At 43.0% G+C, this 21,149-nt stretch overlaps 1 protein-coding gene across 1 annotated transcript in view; it reads right to left on the reverse strand.

Annotated features, from left to right (window-relative positions):
* The window catches only part of LOC147666168 (prostaglandin reductase 1-like), a 391,471-nt gene that overhangs the window by 137,712 nt on the left and 232,610 nt on the right, over positions 1-21,149 (reverse strand). Inside the window, exon 7 of the mRNA XM_086949249.1 lies at positions 15,008-15,125. Coding sequence (XP_086805375.1) covers positions 15,008-15,125 — 118 coding nt within the window. The remainder of the gene's footprint in view (positions 1-15,007; positions 15,126-21,149) is intronic.

Raw genomic sequence — 21,149 nt, forward strand, 5'->3', positions numbered from 1 at the left:
GGATAAAATTTCCATCAGCAAACGCTGCAACACACGAGTTCCACTAGTACAAAATAAGGGATCCACCGGAAGAGTACGCTCCTTTCGAGGAGATTGAAATCCCATTAAAATTCCAAGAGCACCTGCTCTGGTTTAAAGGCGCCCTAAAACACAATGACCATATTACCAGGCTCGGTCCACTAGGTAGACCAGGAGCAACGTGGCCGGTTCTAGCCAGCTACACACCACATCCGGACATTGCAAAAATGTCAAAAGAAGAGCTGTTAGTACAGCTAAAAACAATATTTAAAATACATAGTCAATTAGTCCAATATGTAATGCGGACTGCTACAGTCCAAACAGCTGGTAACATACCACAGCTGACCCCTCATCAGGGGAACACCAATTAAATTACACCAAAGAACATACAATCATGTCTTGGTAAAACACCCATAAAACGGGAACAAATTCCTTTCTGGTTAGCGCAGAAAATTACTCAAATAGAGGCAGTATTTCCGAATACTACCCCTATTGAGAAACACAGAATCTTGACCATCTGCCTTCCAATGGGGGTCGCACCACACGTGGAGGACTGTGACACTTGGGGTACAGTCTTTGCTTCCATTTACACAAAAACACATGGTGTTCCGTCAATGGCGGTAATACCAGAAGTGCTAAAACAGATTCAGAATGAATACGGTTCAGAATATGCTTTAAATCTTGGTATGAAATTACTGAAAGACTTCAAGCAGGTCTTGGCTATATTACTAGCCAATATAAAAGGAGAAGCAGCATCTGTAGCGATCCGCCAGAAGTTGAAGGAAACAGATATAACAGATCAACCAATTGAGCTTGCCAGAATCATAGAAAAATGCTATGAAGAACTTGGTAGAGACAGCTTGGGTGGAAAACCAGTAAAGCCCCAACTGCTTGAAAATCCTGAAAAATTATTTATTAATCATATCCCGATTCACACTAAATATATATTTGCGAGGAAATGGGCAGTGGCCCAGGCACCAGCATTATATAAAAATCATTTACGATGGGATGAGGACTCTCCTCCTCACAAAATCCAGTTAAAAAGTCAACCGACTGCACAAAGGCAGTATCCCATTAAGCAAGAAGCTAAAAAACAAGTCAGGGAGATTTTAGATCAACTTGAATACCAGGGGGTGATTGAAACATGCACCTCTCAAATGAACAATCCTTTGTTTCCTGTCTCCAAACCAGACAATTCATATCGTCTAGTTTTGGATTACAGACACCTTAACGCATGTTGCAAAACATTTGCAGTACAAAATTCGCATAGTGATGCAATAATGAATAACATAGTTAGGAAAAAATATAAAACGACATTAGACATATCTAATGGTTTCTTTTGTCAAAATATTGCACCAGAAAGCAGATACTTGACCGCTTTCTCAGTAATGGAGTCTCAGAAAAATTCCTGTAGGCTCCCACAGGGATTCAAGAACAGCCCAGGACTATTTTCAGCCAGAGTAACAGAGTTACTACAAATGTATGATGATGAGGCATTATCTTATGTAGATGATATCTATCTCACAGACGACGACTTGGAGATTCACTTGAAGAGAGTGAACACCATTATACTTGGGTTCGCAGCAGAGGGTTACAAATTCAACTTTAAAAAGTCCCGAATTGCCCATCTGACAGTATTATTTTTAGGATACGAATTATCAAGTGAAGGAAAAAGCCTAGCGGACAACTTCTTAGAGAAGTGCGCTGTACTCCAAGCACCAAAAACACTGAAGAACTTCCAATCGATTCTAGGTTTCCTGAATTTCGGAAGAACTTACATATTAAATTATGCAGAGAGGGTTAAACCTCTCTACGAACTAATTAAACCTGATTTTAAACCAATCACTTGGACTCAAAAACACACAGAAATTTTGAGATCACTGCAAACAGACATGTTAGCAAAAACAAAATTAGATACACGTGACAACACATGAAATCTTGTAATCCGAGTCATCCCAGGAAGATGCGGATTCACGTACCTGACCTCTAATGAGGGAGAAAAGGTACCAATTGCTTACAAATCACACTTGTACACACAAGCAGAAAAAACACTCAGTCCTACAGAAAATACTGTGAAAGCAGTAGAAACTGCATTAGCGAATGAACGAGAACTAGCACATGGCAAAAGGATTAATGTCCTCACAGCGGAATCCGCCTTCGAGGCGCTATTCAGCCCAGTAAACCTGCCTACAGTGTCACTGGATCCGAAATGGATACAGTGTGTAAATTCTCTTGGAGCGGAAGATGTGAAATACTATTTTGCTCCACAATTCGAAAAACTGAATGATTTGACTTATGAAGAAGAATATCCTCTGCCAATCGAACTTCTGCCTCTCCCACAGTACGCCTGTATAATCTATACAGACAGATTCGTACAGCATTTCAACGTAGAGAACAAATCCTATGATGCAGCCTGCGCGATTGTTAAAGGTCACTGGCTGTGCGGTAAATTCAGACCGAAAATAACAAAAACTGAATCAGTTAGAAACTGTTCGGCTCTGAGAGCTGAAATCAGATCTTTAAAGATGGCGCTTGAAAATGCAGAACGTGAATTCCCGACACTAATCGTGTGCGATTCGCATTTTTGCGTCAACTCTTACAACAACAAGTTACAGAGCTGGTTTCAAAATGATTACAAAGATGACACAGGTGCCATAATAAAGCATAAAATGCTTTGGAAACAGGTAGTTCTTTTACAGAAAGAACTACAAAAGACTCACGTGATACACACTCTGAGTCATCAACGTGATGGCGTTCACGTTGCAGGGAATTCATTGGCTAATACAGCCACAGCGGAAGCAACTAAACCGGCTTCCGTAGCCACAAAAAAGCGTTCAGAAAAATACATAGACGGGGAAACCATGCTGGCAGTAAAAACGTCCCGTGAACTATCCACTCAATTATGCATACGTAATTGATGCAAACTCCGTTCCTTTTGCTCGAATCCCTGGAGTGGGGGATAGGGTAATTCCAACCAGGAACCGGAGAGGTTTCCTCACACAGGAAGCACATATGGGGTTGGGTCTGAGACACCAAACAATCATGGACTCTCTGAAAGAATTACAATCAGAGTACTGGTGGCCGGGAATGAGCGTAGATATTCATGATTTTGCAAAAAATTGTGAAGACTGTAACAGAGATCGCAGTGGAGAACATGCCAGCGTAGTGTCAGGAACCCTAATAGAAAGCATAAGGCGTTCTATACGCATAATCAAAAGAGAGAAGTGCATCCCATTATATGTTATTTAAGACTATAACTCACTTAAAAAATGTGGCCCCAGCGCTCGGCTGATGCCAGAACGGTTATAAAAGATCTGCGAGTCTTTATTGGCACATACGCAATTGCCATGTTCCATTCTGACCAGGGTACTGCTTTTAGCTCTCGAGCTTATAAGGAGGCCATGGCCAGCATGGGCGTTGGCTTGCGGTATTCTTGTCCGTCACACCCCGAAGGGAACAGTGTGGTAGAAAGAAAAAACCGGGACATAAAGCAATCTATAACAGCAAAGGTATTAGGTTCGGGTGATGGGTGGGTCAAACATTTAATAAGTGTCCAGATCAGTCTTAACAATTTGCCAAGAAATTCTCTAAAAGGTTTCAGCCCACATGAACTATTGTTCGGAACTAGAATGTACATTCAGGACTTAGATAGTCAGGTATCAGTGGTAAAAGATAAGAATACAGACTTTGACATCAAAGACCGTTTGGCTGTTTTACAGGACTTGAATGAAACAAGAAAATCCTTAAGCAACATAAAGTTAAAGCAACAGCCAGCTACCACTGACGAGGCACCACCAGCCCCAGCAAGGCCTGTCTGGATTCCAAAGATTGGGGATCTAGTCAGAGAAAAAATAGCGGTGAAGAAGGAATTTGGGCCTTCTTACAGAAAAGCAGTACCTGTCTTAGCAATCAACGGAACAAGATCAGTAGTACTACCGCCCCTTGCTGGTAAAAAGGAGAACAGAGTTGTATCAATCGACCTGGTAAAACCACAAGCATGTGGCCTATAATCAACAGTAGGCCCAGTGGACTCCCGAGAAACAACAGAATACCCAAACTTGCAACAATCCAAGAGGTTCAAACTGAAAGACTAATCACATTCGATAAGCCTGCAGTGCACAGAGAGGAACTATGCAATAATGCCATGGAACTTGTGCCACTTGAAACACAGATTGAAACAGTTAGTCAAGAAACACCAGTCTACAATGATGTGGCATCAGAATGTGCTACCGAAAGACAAATGGAAAGAACAATCCCAACAATTGACAGAACTGCCTCTGGCTACTTCATCAACTTCGATAACTTTTCTGAAGATCAAACCGACCTCGAAGTGATGCCAGAAACAAAGACGTTTAAAGAAAAAGCAACAGAACTCTTTCAACAAATCAAAGAAGTATATCTGGATGCACCATTGATTGAGCATTGGATTATTTCAGGGGTATTTATACTCCTACTATGCCTAATTTTAGTTTTAATTTTAGGAAACTTTATTACAATTCAATGGACACAGCAAGTCAGAACATCAGCTAAGTCCTAAAACCACACAGATCATCCCACGTGAAGAAAAGAGAACTGTCAACAGTAAATGTCACAGCCATTCCAATACCCGGGGGGGTAGTATGGGACAAAACTGACTATGAAATCTATGGTCTGGTCGAAATCCTGAAATATCCTCATCAGTTCAAGGTTTCCTTAAGTGACTTTGTAAAACCGAGCACATTTTCTGATGATTGGGATTTTGAAAGTATTAATAATATGATGTCTGATTTAGTGTTGTCAGCAAGATTTACAGAACATGATTATTTACAAGGTTCGTCTAGTTATGAACAGATGTATTGTTTCTCACATTATGGGGACCATTACTTGCATAAATCTGCACAACCTAGAAATGTTTTTTAAATATAACCAATGGGAACATTGTGCTACTCCACCTAAAAGCAGTTCAAAAACATTCTATGAGAAATTTCAGTACTTCTCAGGGTTTAACACCAGTGATGCAGAAACGTTTTATTACAAACTGTTAGATAAAACAGGGTTGAAGACTATGCTGACAAATACTAAATTGATATATTCAGAAGCATTTTATGAAAAAACTAGCAGCCCGCCCCAGCGTTGCCTGGGGCAGAAAGGGGCTGGGGGCAGTATACCCGCTCCCGCCCCGACCCCCTCCCGCACCGACTCCCTCCTGCCCCGACTCACTCGCGCCCCCCTCCTGCCCAGACTCACTCGCACCCCCCTCCCGCCCCGACATTTTCATTTACTGCTGCCTCCTTCTTTCCTCCCCCTGCATCACAGTCTCACTTTCCCTTTCCTTACCTGTACCGCCGCTCCTCACTGCACAGCCGCTCGTCACTGCACCGCCCTCCTCCTTCGTCATCACGCACGTCACGTCGCAGCCAGCGCTAGGTCCCGGCCGGCGCTACTTTCAGGGGACTACTTTGTTTACAAACGTAATTTTTTTAATTTACTTTTTTTTAAAATTTATATAGCCTATGTCCATCTACATACCCTGACATTTTCATAGATGTATCGGGTGTGTAGATTGGCGCTGTGGTTCCCTAGTTTACCTGGCCAAAAGGTGCAAGTTCTCTCTTTATAATAGTAGTATAGATGATGACATTTGGTTTTGATTATTGGAAAAATAACATTGAAACAAAAACCATCTGGGGTACAAAAGATTGGCAGGTACAAGGCCTAGAAGCATTATTTCGAGCCTGCATGATCCCAGAACAAATAATGTTCTTAAATGACACAATTCAACAAACAACCTGCCTTGGCCTAGCTAAGATTAAAGACCTTAATAAACCGTCTATTCCAAAGCCAATACCTGATAATGCAACAACAGATATTGAAATAGACGTATCTAAAATTTTACATCTAAACAGAACACATCCTGATTGGAAAAAGTGGTTAATCTGGCCTACTGACACAAACAACTGTCAAGATAGATTCCTGAACAAAACGCAGGGGTTAACAATGACCAGACAAGACCCTAGATACTCCCAGAGACAACATCCAGGGATAGTAACAACATACAGTGTAGGGAGGCTGTGCCTTGAATGGCTAGAATCATCCACACTGGCTGAAATTAAGCAACACTTATCTTTACTTAAAGATGGTGCTGATTTGCGCGATTTCATTCTGGGACCACGCAAACAGTGTCAAAAAACGTTTCATAGCGACTAGTGTATATGCGGCGTACAACGAGGCTTGGAAAGTCACACAGATTGAAACAGCTGAAAAAATACGAGAAATTGATCGTATTAATTTGGAAAAATCACTTTCTGTTGTGGACAATGGGTTAATGACTCTGTCCTCCAGAATATATTCACTGGACAGTATTGTCTCATCTGCCATAGATATAATAGACAAAGACTTGCTAATGTTACAGCATGGCCTGTCGCAATTGCGTTCTATTGTACAGTTAGGCTGGACGCTGCAAAATATTCGTTCAGGCTACATGCCACGGCGTTTAATCAACACAACGTCATTGTTTTCCATCTTTAACCTTACTGATAAACAAATGAGCTTGGCACAGAAAGGAGCAGACTATACAATCCTGAGCATCGAAAAACTTGAGAGATTACCTTTGACAATGTCAGAAAGTCCTGTCATTGAATGGATAATACACAGGATTATCACAATTCCGATAACAACTTTCCGATTTAAAAATTGCCTTGAATACATACCGACTGGCCAGTATGAACGATTGGGTAAAGGATACATTAAGTCAGCATGGAAATTACCATACACACACACATGCTATAGTGACAGCAACAAAAATGTATTTCTTAGTGGTGAAAACTGAAAACATTCACTATGTTGTATACTTTTGTGCCAAGGAATTAATTTACACGGAGCCTGTGAAGGAAATTCTAACAACCTTTCATGCCACCAACATGTCACACCTGCAACACAGATAGAGCCTTTCTTTAAGCAGCTCTCGAATGGGAGTTACATTCTAATAACGGATCACAGCTGTTGTGGCCTTTTGCCAGGGAAAGCATATCTCATAAGCGTAACTTCCATGGTCAAATGCTATATGCAAGCATTGTTTCCAAATGGCCCTGGAGACACAGAGACTCCCGTATGGCCTTGTTTGAATGTCTCTTCTATACAAATTCATACTTTAAGCAGAATGAAGTCTGTGCTTTTGCAGACAACAGTGCCCATCACGTCATCAAAAGAGACGTATGATCTCCTAGTTGCAAGGACAACATCAGAGATTCATGACCTTTTATCAACAAATTGCCCCGTGCATTTCACAGAAATGCTTAGCCAAATTCTTAACATGTCGAGTGCCATAGGCATCCCAGGCGTATTTAAGACCATTTTTACGGGACTGTTAACACCATTCAAAGCAATTCTAGGAATCATTCCTAATTTTGTCCATTCAGTCTTTGGCGGCATCCCCCTATTTTTGGAACTTGTAGCAGGCATTTTATTTTTGACCCTCCTGCTCCGATATGGCAAGCCAAAACTCAGACATGACTCCGGCAGGGATGGAAGAAACAATCCTAGCAATACGCTACTGGGACCGAATAACTAGAGTTCTTGGATTGGCCAGGCTGAGAGATCTGAACATGACCTGGTTTCTTTCATTCAGACCTATATGGCAGACCTGCATCTTACCTGTGCTTCGATGTATGCTATGCGGAGATGAGTGCGTGTTGGACACCTGTCTTGCACTTCCATCAGCAGTACCAATGGATATCGATACTTTGCTAAGTCCTGTAACGGCTCACGCATTGTGTTGTCCCCAACGGCTTCCAATCCTGATGACGGCATCAGTTGAGACTCCTGTGCTACGACTAGGTAGTGACAGTGGAGCAAGAAATAAAAGCAACATCACCCAGGTACGACCTTCTGTGAGCATTGCTGATCCAGACTTTGATGATAGCAATCATTCTCACACCTGCCAAGTTACAGCACTATCGAACTTGGTCGAACTGTCACCTGATTTTGTAGACCAATTCTTTGAGAGCCTGTCTGATATGATGTTCTCCCCCGAACAGAAACAATAATTTTTGAAAATCATTCCGACACACAGCGTTCCCATGAACTCTGAATTCGGCCTTCAGTTTTGATAAAAAAAACTGCTGAAAAGCGTTGGAACTCTATTCCCCAGTTCAACAAGAATTTTTTTTTAATTGAACACTTTTAGAAAATATTTACCTTTTTCTGGCACGAAATTCTTTGCTTAAAGTAGACCTATTCATAAAGAACAGAACTTCTATTTTTAGGTAAATCTAGAGACATAATAACTTTACATCAGCCTCTAGCACATTTTACAGCAATGCATTTATATGTGATGAAATTATCTCACACTTCTTTTCTGTATAAAGAGATATTTCATGTGTAATTTTTTCGCAAAATCGTTCACTGATTACATATGCTATAATATTGAATGATTTCTATGCTTAAAGACGTACAGTACATCCATGTATTTCAAATATGCCATTTCAAATGCAAATATGTATTTTGGGGTGGGTAATGTTACACATGCATCTTTTGCTATAGTTTTTAGTAATTTGATGGACATAAATTCGTGGAGTGGGTGTCGTGTTCTAATCTAGGACCCCGAACAATACTGTGACCTTATGCCCCTATTCGGCTATAATCCACTTATACCCCTATAATGGCATAAACGATCAAGAGCAATATTTCAGAAACTCGTCTCTGGCCTAACACGATCAGAGCCACATTTCAGAATCGCTTCCTCTGCAGCTCATTAGAGCAAATGACACAGAAGAAGCCACTATCTAAGATTCCTAGATTACACTCCGAGTTCTTCAACAAGATAAAACTCAGCAACCTGGGAAAGCCCCGCTTGCTATGTTTTGATTAGTAATAGAACTCTAATGAGCACTGAGAGATGATCACTTCCTAGTGACATCTTTATTGACGTCGCATGTCCAAAAACTTACGTCAAACCAGGCACCTTTCAGGTATAAATATTACCAACGTTGCCTTAAGCAAACGCTGCCTCAACGACATCGATGATAGCGATGGTGTGGTGAACATAGGAGCAGAACAGCTGTCCCCTGCAGAGCCCAGCAGATGCAAGCTTCCCACGGACGCTGCCCCTCCTCCTCCTCGACGCGCTGAGAGAGACGCTGTCTTTTCTCCTGCTGAGAAAATCCAGATCCAGCGTTTCCAGCCTACTCTTGCGAGTGACTGGGATATCGAGTCCTGGAAGGAGATACAAGACCTCCAACATTCTATTTCAGAGGTATGGTGTTGACTAAACCCTTAGAGAGAATTCTTGAAGCAAACCTTGGCAAAACCAACTTAACTAAAACTACTACTTACCTACTCCCTCCCAAGTATTAGGCTTAGGTCAGGTACACTGGGGTAGGCGTAGTTAGAAGCACCAGTTGAGTACGTTAGCTGAATGTATATATGAATGTATATATTTTATTCATTTTAACCGTTGTATGGCTAAGAAACCATATCAATGCTTTTACAGTATTATTTCGCAATCCTCATTTTACTGTACTCACTTTTTATAATAACAAGTCTTGCAATTGTGGCAATTCATTTCTCTTGCATGAGAAGAAAGACTGTTCAATAAATAAAACCTTTTATTGAAAACGCCTGTCTCTCTATTCTCTGCATCTTGGTGAAAGTAATCTGCACAACTGAGTAAAATAACTGTCTATTGTTTCACACGACTCTAGAGATTGACTCTTATTCTAAGGAGCAAAGTTGTCATGTTTTTGCGGTTGTTGGAAAACTGAATCCCTTCTTGTCTGTACCAGGGAAGCTGATCACTTCCTATTCAGTCAAGAAAGTTTCCAGTGACCTCTGAGCTAGTTGGTAACAAACCCAATTAAGTTTACCATAGTCAGTAGAGACCTGGAAGACGCACTTCTACGTCCATACTATTGTTTATGTTATTCCAATGCGCAGGGCCTATTGGGAAAATAGAACTACACTACACAACGTTGAGTATCTTGGAAGCTCTTGACTCTCCCGCTCTACCAGGGAGGTTTAGGGGCCCCCGACTTTCACCTCTATGCCTATAGTGCACAGGCACAGTATTTACATTTCTGGTACCATCCTACTCCATACCAGCCTCATCTGGCGATTGAGATAGATATGGTCGCGCCCACCCCTCTAAATACAGCAGTATATCATCCATATGAGCGTTCTCACTCAGACGTAAATACTGTGAAGACAATGAGATGGGAGTGGAAAAACATAGCGAAGAGGGCAGAGCACAAAGAACTGTATGCTCCATCTATGCCACTGGTGGGCCGCTGATTGGCCCGCTAATGGACAAGGCTGTTACTGAGCATGCAAATCGTGGTGGATTAATGATGGGGCAGGATTTATACCCAGAGGATGTATTCTTATCTCTCCAACAGATGTGTAAACCTGATTCAGCTTCTGATATGTTATTATATTATCAGCTCAGGGTGGCTTGTAGGGCAAGATATGTAGAGTTTCCAATAGTAGCCCTGGAAAATATCCTAGCCAATCATTCTCCTCGTGAGTTGATTATGAGAATTTATAGCGTAGCGCAAAAGTCATCCCCAATTATCTTGAATACATCAAAAGCAGAATGGGAGAGGGAACTAGATATTACCATTACAGACAAACAGTTGCAGTTTTGCTGTTCTCAACTAGAAAATCTCTTGCCGAACTATAGGTTGCGCCTTATACATTTTAAATATCTGCATAGAATATATTGTACACCAATTCAGTTACAACGGATGGGGTTGCAACAAGATGCAAGATGTTGGAGATGTGGGGCACCTGATGCTACGTTTATCCATTTAGCGCAGTTCTGCAACCCCATAGCACAATATTGATTGGATGTTATTAGACATATTGCTAACATTTTGAACGTCACACTGCAGATCACGCCCCTTGTGGCATTGCTGGGCTTGTATTGGGAGTTCCTAAGGGCCCCCGTAAACTGACGTCCATGCTGCTCCTGCTCGCCAAGCGTCAGGTGGCAGTGCACTGGAACAAATCGCATCCGCCTACATTAGCAGAATGGATAAACACCGTAGTATACTGCAAAGATCAGTTATTGACCTATTGAGGTTTGATGCCTAGTAGATCTAGATCCTTGGATATATGGGCACCATTCGTGACCTGGCTGGAGCAGGGGGTCTCTGATCTCCGGGCTGCAAGTTCCTCTTGAAAAACCCCTAGAATGAGGGTATGTGGTAAATTGTATTCCCCCGGTTCTGTCACTTAGGTTCAACGTTGGGCCCCAGGATGCCATAAAGGTATGGCCTCTCATGGCGGGAAGTAGGTGTGGGGTCGGTCACTAGATCATTGGACGCAGTTATGTGCCGGATGTATGGACTTGATGACATGGTGAGGGGATTATTTGTTTTATAGAATTGAATACGTAATATCTCACTGTATGCTTTTAGACTTCGCTAGGTGCACATATTGACTAGAGTATACGTAATAAATCCTGTTTCACTACCGGTCCCCCGGGATGTCGGCGTAAAAGCTGTGTTCGATCAGACCAAACTGTATAAAACGTGCTGCCGTCCTCAGGGTTTTGGGCAAACAGCTGTGTCACCGGTGAAGATCGTAATAAATGTTTTAAAAAGAAAAAAATATATATATATATCTTAGTAAGGGGTGCATGTACCACCTTACCCAGGCTGCAGTAGCAGAACTGTGGTGCCATTTTGGAAGGCTTCCAAGGGGTGGCATAATACATGCTTCAGCCCCTGGTAGTCCTCTGGGGCATCTATGCCTTTAGTGCCTAGGGTACCATATACTAGGGACTCACAAGGGTAACCCAGTAACCAATCTGGAGTGTACCTAAAGTACATGCAATCATTTTAGAGAGGAAGGAGCTAGGCTGGGGTCCTGAGTAGCAGGGCCCCAGCCAGACTCGAAAAACAGTGAAACACCAGCAAAAAGTAAGGGTAACCATAGTAAGCAGATCCTACTCTCCTACAATCGCCATTTTCAGGTATGGAAACACATTTCACTTGAAATGGTAAGGTAGATGTTCTCTGAATGTGTATTTGCAATATAGCCAGCCAAGCTTGGTACAATGATTAAGTGTAAAATATGAAACTAAATCTATACTAAAGTCTGACCATAATTAAATAGTGTTTAAATGCTGCCAAAGAATATCATCATTGAGCTGATACATGTGGTCCCAGTATGTGTCTCCAACATTGTTCCTGCTTGAGTAATGTGTGTGTTTTCCACTCTATTGTTGTTTCTGGTTATCCATGGTTTGTTGATCACCACTCGTTGAAGATTCTCTGTAGTATGAGCGGCTTGTGAAAAATGATAAATCAATGTAGTCATTGATTTTTTGCACTATGTTACTTCTGTTTTCACTGATTCTGATCTTGATTTTTCAAGTGGTCTTGCACACATTTCCCTGACTGCAATGGTATATGATTAGGTAAATCAAATTTTTGGAGTCGCTGGCGGTATGTTGTTAAGAATCCAAGGAGCATTAAAGCCAAGATTGATGCTTTCTGTGACAGAGGTTAGGTGGCACATGCTACAATTACCGCAAGGATAGTGGTCTTTAACTGAAGGTTGACCCCCAATAAATATACTGAGGATAGGTTTTCTTTTCTAGGGGGTCTGGTCATTTCCAAGATGTTACATAGGTTTGCGCTATACATTTTATCCTTTTGTACAAACTGGTGGTAGGGTTTGAAGTCAGGGTCTTGTAAGTACTGCTGTCACCCAATAGACGTATCAATATTAACAACAAATGGTTCATACGGGTACCACATATTTCTTTCAATATCTCAATGACATTTATGACATTCAATTAACACTTTAGCAATTAAGGCATTTCAACAAAAGATTCTTCATAAAAAACACTTTCTTAAGAAACAGAATCCAAACCATCTATATATTCATATTATGTTTTATGAATTGTAGTCATTCATGTATACTTCAATTATACAATTTACAAAAAGGCTGAAAGGTGAATGAACAGTGCAATAAGTGACATAAAGTGCTCAGTGCTCACGGCGCAAGTGTGACCAACAATTTATACAAATATTATTTACAAGTGGAATGTAAAAAAGAGGATTTAACAAGGCCTATATTGTTCAATATTCAAGTGTATACTGCCTTTATCAATATTCAATACAGGGATTTGCCATTATAGGTCCAATATACTATACGTCGATGTTTCGACCCTCTGAAAGAGCCATTTTTTTGCGTCACAGCGGGTCTTCATCAGGACTGTGTGGGACGGGGGGACAGCCTTATACCTTTATGCCTAGCCGGGCATCTGGTGGTTAGGGGACTGAGGAAATCAGCTCTGTCGGTATGACAGCAACTTCTATCCCCAACGGTGACTTCACAAGAAATGCTTGCTCACTTAAGTCAACGATCGCTCCTTTCTCAATTCCGATCCGGTGCGCCCACCCAATGATGATAATCTGTAGGTGTTATCCAATCCGACTTGGGAATTCCTTGGCTGAAAGACGCCCAAAGTACTCTCTTCACTCTATGTGGCGTTATGGATGCAACGGTCTGAGTTATTAATTCTTTCTTTTCGGCGTTGCTCCTCTATACCCAATAGACGTAGACATTCCTGATGTTATATTTCTTTTATGTAAAGGACAGGGGCACCACTTGTCTGCTAGTTTTGTAATAAAATTTAGTTTGAACCTTGACTCGTCAAGAGCTGTCTTTTCTTCCTGACTTAGGTGATAGAATGATGACAGGTCAGACATTTTTAATGTTTCAATATCATGTACAACATCCTGCTCGAAAGGCAAGTACCCCCTAGGGGGTATATTAATAATATTAATACTAGGTGGGGAAACTAAAGATTTATTTTAGAGTCCAATATCGCCTCTACCATATATGGAACTGTCTATTTTGGAAAAGAAAACGTTCAGTCTGGTTTTTGTGGAAGAATTCCACCAATTCACATTTTAATTTAAATTTAAATTTAAGGACATTATTAGTCGGAACAAAACCAAGGGCCAGATGTAGGAAGGCAAATACCGGTTGGTAGCGGGCGATTTCGTCTGTTACCGACCGGTATTTGGAGTTTGGGATGTAGGGGTATGTCAAGATACAGATTCGGTAATTTTACCGAATCAAATACCGATTCTGTAAAATTACCGAATCTGTATCTTGACATGTAGGTAGCACTGTAATCAGTGCTACAGGGGTTTAAGAATTCGGTATTTACCACCAACTAGAAGTTGGTGGTAAATAATGGAAACCCTTTAAAAAGCATTTTTTTTGCTATTAAAACAGTGCCATGTTGCAGACATACATGCCCTAAGGGCATGTATGTCTGCAACATGTGCACCCATGCACAATTGAGGGGTGCAACAGGGTGTCAAAGTGACACCCTGCCACCCTTCTATGTTTCCCCCAATTACCGAATCGGTATTTACCGTTTCGGTAATTGACATTCATTCCTATGGGCCTACCGATTCGGTAATTAAACCGGTAAAATTACCTACATGCCAGTTCTTAAAGACCGAATCGGAATGATTCGGTATTTAAGAATCGGTAATCTGGGATTACCTACATCGAGCCCCAAGACTTTTATTTAAAATGTCAAGTTGTTGTTTCAATAGATGAGTGTCCGTCAGATTTACCACAAGGTTGGTTGGGTCATTGTCTAGCGTGACAGTATCAGCAATCCACCGCAGAAAATGATCTAAGGAGTAGTACTCTAGTAATGTGGAAGGTATAGCAACACAGTGAAGAAAGGCAGAAATAAATTCTCCACACATTGTCACCTACACAAGAGGCTTAGGCACTGCATTATTGACTGTCATCAAAGGTACCTTAATTATTATAGGCGCATGAGTGTTTTTTCAAAAAAAGATGGGAGCACTTTTTAAAACTATTTAAACGTAGGAAAACGTTTTTATACACGCACAAGAGGAACATTTATAATCTCTTCTTAGTAAACCGCACATGCAGATAACACATTTGAGGAACATTATTGACTGGTAGTTAGTTTTAGTGTGTTCCACAGAACCTCTATGATATTACCTACTTTGATTTTTGCAATTTGTCCCACAGCAGAACCAACGGCCCCTGCTGCAGTATTCACAAGAACGGTTTCCCCTGCCTTGGGACGACAGATCTCCAACAAGCCAAAATAGGCAGTAAGCCTAGAAAAGGGAGAACAAAGAACAGAGAAGATGAACGAAGACTTTGTAAAATACACTGGTATGTCATGTTATCCTTCATCCTACTGTTGACAATTACATTTCATGTCTTTTCTGGCTCTAGCATCATACACATTTCTTACTTTAGTAATCTCATGTACAGAAAACCCTGCAGCCCCAATGAAATGAAGACGTTTCTGCAAATTAATTATGGGACTTCCCTAAAATGGATTGCTTAAAGTACCATACTCTTCTTTCTGGCACAGTGCCATCTGGACCGGACTGAATGATTGTAGTGAAAAGATCTTGACAATTACTTCTTATACACCATTACAGATCACAGGGATCTGCAGCTATGAGGAAGTAAGTATATGCTATTAATTACAATCAATATAGAGCTCCACAGTGAGGTGATGGGTGGGCCAGGGTCTAAACTGAAATTCCACTGGTACCCTGTATACTACCAAGAATACAGCATCAATCTGTTATTCTATATTTCACTTCCACAAAGACACACAGTACACAAACTTACATACATACAGTGATATACAAATAGTGCACTGCACACCACACAGCAAAACAACCCCTCAAAAACACACATTCTGAATTATAAAATTAGCATCCGTAAAAACATAAGACATTGTTGTAGTATAGCTGCCTCTCCAGAGCTGATGGTTCCTTTAGGGAAGGTAGTAGCATTAGGCATCACCAAGTAGCGGTACCAACCTACTGCAAAATGTATTAAAATGTCCTTTCAAGGTGTATGTGTAACATCTTACTTCTCCATCACCCTCCTTGTTACTCACTCACTGGCTTTCCCTTCGTCACCACCACCCTTTGAATATGTAAAACTCTGCCATCTGATGTTTCAGTAGAGTTTAAATATTTGTAACAAGCTGCTGTGGCGCACAGCATGCCCCGCTCTATGTCTCCATTTTAGATTTACGTTTTAGGTTGACATTGTTTTCTAATGGTGACTTTTTACATGCTCTGCGCTTACTCAATAATGTGCTGAGTAATTCTTATACACGTAGTGCATGTCTTAGCAAGCATTATTATCATGTCATTCATACACTCTGTACAAGGCTAGGCACCTAGAAAGCAATATCCTTGTATTTTGTTGTACTGTTTGAGACAGCTTTTCAGCTCCAGACTAACCATCGCATCAGCTCTGCAGCTTTGACACAGTGTGATTGGAACAGTGCTTTTATTATACAAACAACCCCTGCATTATATTCACCAGAGGAGTACTTCTGCTGGGATTGTCTTGGAACGTGAAGCACTTTGACTGAGATGCAGCCCTGCTTACTCTGACCTACATCCGGCAAATTGTCGTAACCTGCTCTGCAAAGGCTGGCTTCCTGATACATAATACTCAGGTATGGGGGAGGGTTTAGGTTATTCCAAGGGATCTATCAGAGTGTACTCCCGATATGCTCTCTATAGTATAAGTAGTATTCGGTAGGAGTATAATCATATAATCACATAGTAATGTTAGAATGATTGAACTGTTTATCTTTTTCACCATCATTGTAATTCTGGTTACAATGCTTTGTTTCTTCTGCTTAATAATTGTAGCATACACTATCTATACCAGAATATGGTTGTTTCAATAAATGTTTGAAAAGTTAATTCATATCTTTCTTGATTTTAACTTGGGCATGCAAAAGTAAAACAATGAAAGAGTAAGATCTGCTTCCACGTTTTCCTTGGGGAATAAGAGTGGTCATGTTTGAAGGTGCTGATACCATCTGGTACCCTGGTAAGGTTAGGGGTTCCTATAGGTCACTGTGAGTGTGCAAGGAACCAGGACAACATTCTCTGATTTGTGTGTGAGTTAAGTTCCTATATTATGAAGCACATGTTGTCCAGATACACAGTCCTACTTAATTTATAGGACTCCTGAGGCGGAAGCCGGGAGGTTGCTGTGTCGCTTTTGCTTTGTGTTATTTTACTTTGCACTTTTCTGCTTGAATAATAAGCTTTTAAATTGCATTCCCTTTCCCCCCCACTTCCACGCTACCTGGGCCAGTCTCAGCCGAGTTCAGGCGCTGAGTTGTTCGGTCCTGGGCGGGCTTATTTCCATAGCGGCCATCTTGGGTGGGAGGAAGCTCTTTCGTGCAGTCTAGTGGACAGCATAAAAGGGGCAGCCGGAGCCAGGCGCTTGACCTAGCTGTGTGTTATTTCCCTCCTGAGGCGGAAGCCGGGAGGTTGTTGTGTCGCTTTTGCTTTGTGTTATTTTACTTTGCACTTTTCCGCTTGAATAATAAGCTTTTAAATTGCATTCCCTTTCCCCCCCACTTCCACGCTAAGTGGGCCAGTCTCAGCTGAGTTCAGGCGCTGAGTCGTTTGGTCCCGGGCGGGCTAATTTCCATAGTGGCTATCCTGGGTGGGAGGAAGCGCTTTCGGGCAGTCTAGTGGACAGCATAAAAGGGGCACCCGGAGCCAGGCGCTTGACCTAGCTGTGTGTTATTTCCCTCCTGAGGCGGAAGCCGGAGGTTGCTGTGTCGCTTTTGCTTTGTGTTATTTTACTTTGCACTTTTCCGCTTGAATAATAAGCTTTTAAATGGCATTCCCTTTCCCCCCCACTTCCACGTTACCTGGGCCAGTCTCAGCCGAGTTCAGGCTCTGAGAGGTCGGTTCCGGGCGGGCTAATTTCCATAGCGGCCATCTTCGGTGGGAGGAAGCGCTTTCGCACAGTCTAGTGGACAGCATAAAAATGGACGGACATGCCTCCGCGCCGGATCTGCGCAGGAGTCGCACCAGAGTTCAGACCGTCTGCACCCGTCAGCACCAAGGAAGTGCCAGGGGCCGGGACGGCTGGACATATAGACACCCATGACCAGGTTAGCCCCATTTACTCATTACGGATGCTATGCTCACTTAAACCCCCGGGGAAGCCCTGTCACCATTCGCTCACCCCAGAGATGCTGTCGCATGCTCCCAAGTGCCAGTGCCTTGGGAGAAGGACCAGCCCCTCCCTCCCCGCTCCTTGCCATGAGGGAACCAAATTAGGAAACCACGAGCTACACCCGCTGATCAGTCAGACTGGGTTTCTTATCAACGCTCACTCCCTAGTCAAGAACAACTTCGCCTTCAGGGACTTTATTTCGAACAGAAGCCCCGCCTGGTCATTCGTCACTGAGACCTGGGCTTCTGAGTCTTCAGGGCCGGAACTCCTGAACGCTATACCCGAGGGGTACTCCCTAGCTAGAATTGATGGAGAGGGACGTAGGGGGGTGGGCTGGGATTACTACACAGAACCTCCATAAAGTGTCGGACTGAGCATCTTCCCTCGGATACCTTTCAGGCCATGTATTTTGCCCTTAATCCCGCCACCACTGTCTCCTTTGCGGGCATCCTGATTTACAGGCCACTGGTGCTCAGGTCTGCCTTCAGTCATGACCTACTAAAAGTGTTGGAACCATTCATGGATAGACCTAACTTAACTATCCTTGGTGACTTTAACTTTCACTTGGAGAATGACAGCTCTGCAGACACCATCCATCTGTTGGACACTTTTGCCTCTTGTGGGCTGACACAAAGAGTTATAGGGCCTACTCACTCTGCAGAACATACGATTGACGGTGTCTTATCCAGCGACACCAGAATAAGCATAGGGACCCCACTCCCCTTTCCTGGTCTGACCACATGGCTGTCCCTTTTGATTTCTTATTACCTTATCCCACTGCTTCGACTGAAGACCCTAGCAGAATTAAAAAGAAACTTCCGGGGTATAAACAGCAAAGCCCTAGCTCCCCTGTTATCTTGCTCTATTCCCACCTTAGCAAGGGACACTGACACTGCTGCTCTTGACCTTCACCATTCCATCACAAAGGCCGTTGACACCCTGGCTCCGGTCAAGCAGCACCACTCTGCCAGGAAACGTCTCACGGCACCCTGGTACTCGGACACTCTCAGGTTGCTGAGACAGGGTTGTAGGAAGCAAGAGAGGCGCTGGAGACTACACCTTGACCCTCCTGAAAAAGACAAACACAAGAGCCTACTTAAGGAGTACAAAGCCGCGGTGTTAGCAGAAAAAAAATCCAATTTCACCAAGGTAACCTCCTCCCTCAGCTCCCCTAGGGATTTGTTTAAAGCTGTGGACTCCCTGTGTGCTCTTCAATCTCCCGATCCCATTGTAGCTACACAGGAACTTTGTGACCAGATTTCCACCTTTTTTCATGTGGAAATAATGGATATCCACTCGAGTCTAGAAGCCCTTAACCAAGATCTAGGGCCTCCCTCTGCCTCAGCGCCATCCTCCCTAGATATGTCTCCGGCCAGATCTCAGGGTGGCTATCTTACCAATTTCCCCCGCTTACTTTGGAGCAGCTTAATGTGCACCTTGATGACCTCAAATCGGGATCCCCTCTCGATCCCTGTCCTCTTAAGATTCTTAAAGAGTGCAGAGATGTTCTATTCCCTCCCTTCCTGGAGGTTATCAACCTGGCAATTCATGAGGGTGTGGCTACCCGAAGCCTTGGAAATTGGCCATCGTAAAGCCCCTCCTTAAAAAGCCCACGCTGGATCCAGGGACCCTAAAGAATTTTCGTCCCATCTCCCTGCTCCCAGCCCCTGCTAAAATGTTAGAAGCCCATCTAAATTCCTACCTGAGTGCCTTCTTGGAGAACTCCAGCCTACTTGAAACCGTCGCAACACGGATTTCGAAAGGTACACAGCACCGAATCCGCCTTGACAGTTGTCACAAATAACATCCTTGCACTGGTCGACAGTGGTCAGGCAACCTTGCTTGTCCTGCTCGACCTCACAGCCGCTTTTGACACCCTGTCCCCTTCCATCTTGGCCAAGCGCCTCAGGGAGATAGGCGTTTACGGACCTGCGCTTAGTCTCTTAACATTTTTCCTGGTCCACCGTGAACAGAGGGTCAAGCTAGGTAACTATCTTTCTCCTGTCAAGGCCGTGCAATTTGGGGTCCCCCAGGGCTCGTCCCTGAGCCCCACGCTCTTTAACATTTATATGACACCATTAGCCAGGCTTGTCAGATCTTTCGGACTGGAAGTCCTATCCTATGCTGACGACACTCAGATTATGGTTTCTATTTCGCAAACCCTTGACATCACTGCCCTAAATTTCAGAACCTGCATGGAAGCAGTGGCAAAATGGATGGTGAGAAACTTCCTCAAACTAAACGGGGAGAAAACGGAGGTGCTCATCTTTGGAGGCAAGCAAGAGATCTGGTCAATGGACTGGTGGCCTCCTGTGCTTGGTGCCTGCCCCACGCCCTCCCAGTCAGCCCGGAATCTGGGTGTAATTTTCGATACTTCCCTTTCCTTTGACAAGCAGGTCAGCAGGACAGCCGCAACCTGCTGTGGGGTTCTGCGAATCTTGAGGAAAATTGCACACTATCTGTCGATCGAAGCCCGTAAACAGGTCACGGTGGCCCTCATATCCTCAAGACTAGATTATTGTAACGCGCTATACCTAGGAATCAACAAACAACTTGTTCAACGCCTCCAAACATTGCAAAATGCGGCCGCAAGGTTTGTTGTTGATGCGCCTAGGCGCTCATCAGGCTCCTCCATCAGGAAAAATCTGCACTGGCTCCCCATGCAGGCCAGGATTGAGTTCAAGGCCTTGTGTCTTACCCATCGTGCCCTGCATGAATCTGGGGCAGAAGTTATAAGATCCCTTGTGTCCCTCTATGTCCCTGGCAGGGCACTCCACTCTGCTAACAAAAATCTTCTTGCTGTGCCTAGAATCTCTAAGGCAAGGTGGGGTGGGAGGGCCTTTTTCTCTCTCGTACCAAGGATCTGGAATTCTCTTCCTGTGGAGCTTAAGGATCAATCCTTTTATTCTCTCTTTCGGAAGGCCTTGAAGACTTGGTTCTTCAGGAAGGCCTATTTATAACCCGCACTCCTCCTCCCCCTCCACACAGTTTCTTTTTCCAGTCACAGCGCCTTGACGCCCACGGGCTAAGTTGCGCTATACAAGACCCAATTCATTTATTCATTCACGTATAACAATGCTATGTTGCCTATGAAAATACACATTTCCTACTCTAAA

This window comes from Lissotriton vulgaris, unplaced genomic scaffold (genome assembly GCF_964263255.1).
Source record: "Lissotriton vulgaris unplaced genomic scaffold, aLisVul1.2 SCAFFOLD_1179, whole genome shotgun sequence".
NCBI lineage: Eukaryota > Metazoa > Chordata > Amphibia > Caudata > Salamandridae > Lissotriton > Lissotriton vulgaris.